The sequence below is a fragment of the Rousettus aegyptiacus genome, unplaced genomic scaffold (genome assembly GCF_014176215.1).
Source record: "Rousettus aegyptiacus isolate mRouAeg1 unplaced genomic scaffold, mRouAeg1.p scaffold_m13_p_4, whole genome shotgun sequence".
NCBI lineage: Eukaryota > Metazoa > Chordata > Mammalia > Chiroptera > Pteropodidae > Rousettus > Rousettus aegyptiacus.
This window is the reverse complement of record NW_023416307.1, coordinates 138,420,665-138,422,877: the sequence shown is the minus strand read 5'-3', so window position 1 is coordinate 138,422,877 and position 2,213 is coordinate 138,420,665. Positions and strand designations below refer to the sequence as shown.

General features: G+C 37.7%; 1 protein-coding gene across 1 annotated transcript in view; it reads right to left on the bottom strand.

Moving 5' to 3' along the window:
• The window catches only part of LOC107500063 (ubiquitin-conjugating enzyme E2 E1), a 64,088-nt gene that overhangs the window by 3,914 nt on the left and 57,961 nt on the right, over nt 1-2,213 (bottom strand). The window contains exon 4 of the mRNA XM_016124887.2: nt 18-150. Within this exon, the coding sequence (XP_015980373.1) occupies nt 18-150 (133 nt within the window). The remainder of the gene's footprint in view (nt 1-17; nt 151-2,213) is intronic.

Sequence of the window (2,213 nt, the reverse complement as noted above, 5' to 3'; positions counted from 1 at the left end):
TCTGGGTAATTTCTTACCTTTGGAGGCTTGAAGGGATATTCTGGTGTAAAAGTGATATCAAGGAAGAATACACCACCCTCATATACGGATCCCGGTGGGCCTAGAATGGTGGATCTCCATTCATAGATGTTATCACCTTTGGGACCAGCACTGTGAAATAATATATCAAAAGATAAGTAGATGGTCCGATTTTTACAAAGTACCAAAAAAGGGGGAAAGCTCCCTTCTCTTTTCCCTTTTTGTTTAATGTGTGGGTTCTCACCACAAAATATCAAAAAATCATGTCTTTGAGACATGATTCAGGACTGCAACAAACCCACCAGCCTTAGGTCAAGTAAACTGGTAAAACAATATTGAGCCAACCCATTCTTAGCCTACTTAGCTGTGAATAAACAAGAAATTCCTCAATCCTCCCTGAGACATTTTAAGAAAATGTAAACAATACTTCAAAAAAAGATAAACACTTCTCAGCACACAGAACTGCATTAAATTAGCAACTAATTATGGCAGGTTTTTTTGCTCACAGCTATATCACTTCTAATGACCATTAAAGCACAAGGGTTTCATTTCTGACCTGACTGGGCCTCTACTTCCTTGCACTTGCATCTTTATAACCTTAACCTAAAAGGAATACAATAGATTGCAGTACTTTTTACATTATAAACCATGTTCGGTGTGAGGAGGAGAATGCATCCAATTACAAGTTGTTCCATTTTTATTTCAATATATATTAAATTCTGTAATCGGGTTCTCTAAATATCATGGTTGGGAAGTTAATATATCCCTTGCCTGTTGTATCACTGTTACTTACATTTAGTTACACCATAATTTGGCCATATTAACCTTCCAAAGCACTGTGTTGCCTTAGAGTGTTTTGTCTTTAAACATATAATCATTAATAAACAAAAATATATAAAAATAGTTGCCCTCCAAGACCTATAAAGATCTTAAAATACTCACCCAAAAAAGTAAGTGTAGTACTCTGGTATTGAAAAGAGAGGAAAGGACAAAGTTTGGGGAATGGTCTTGGTTATTAATTTAAAAGACCTCATGAATGTCTACATGGGTAATGGTATACAGTGGTTAACGTCACACATTTTCATCTCAGATTCTCAAACCTAACTAGTAACAGCTGCTTCAAGGATCATATCGATGTCAGCCAAACAACAAAATGGATATAAAAGAAAACCAGAAAGAATCAAAAGTTGGGGTATCAAAAATATGGCAAAAAATAAGGGAGAAAATATAGACAAAAGAATGGTGGCCAATGACCCCTTTTCACCACGTGAGGTTACAATGAGAAGGCAGCCATGTGTCAACCAGGAAGCAGGCCCTCACCAGACACCAGATCTGCAGGTGCCTTGATCGTGGACTGAAGGGAGATAATCACCAAAGAGTAGATGTCGGCTGACAGACACTGATGTCAGGGAGAGCAATAAAAATAGTCAGAGTCAAGATCCTAATGCCTTTCCTGCCATCACTTCCAAAGTAGCCTTTCTCATGCATCCAGAAAGGAATTCAGGAGAATAACCATGGCATGATGCCAGCTGAACACTGGCTACAGATGGGAATTCCCAAGAAAATGGGCTATTAGTACAAAAACTACAGAGAAACCACGTCTAGAAATTTAAAGAGAATCTTTAGCTAAAGAATTTAGAGTTTGAAATAATTTCATAGTGAACAAAGTTTACAATGAGCAGTCAGAAATAGTCCTGGTGAATGAAGCTGTAGGCATTCAGAAATAGGATTAAGAGAAGGGGAAAAAATGAGAAAATAATTACTTTGGTAAATGGAAAAAGAAAAAAATAGGGGCTAATGAGAAGAGTAGGGCCCAAACTGGCCAAGAGGTACCGCCTACCCCAACAGGAATGTTTTGAGAATTAAGATTAGGAAGAGGGGAAAGAACACCTCTACAGGGTAGTCTCATTAAATGGTGGTGATTGTCATTGTTACGAATTATCCCCACTGGCTCAAATAGTATGGTTCTTTAAAATCGACTTGTGAGAGGTAATCCCAAGAACTATTAAAAACTTGTTTTAGACTGTGTGTGTGGAAAAAGATCATTTAACACTGCCTCTAATATGAGGCCATGTGCAGAGATAATCTTTAAGTTTAAAAAGGCAGCTTCCTACTTTTACGTGACATCCAACCATAGTTTTCTCAAGGTGGGAAAACTACCTCTAGTAACCTCACTACTGAAAGGATACTACCCT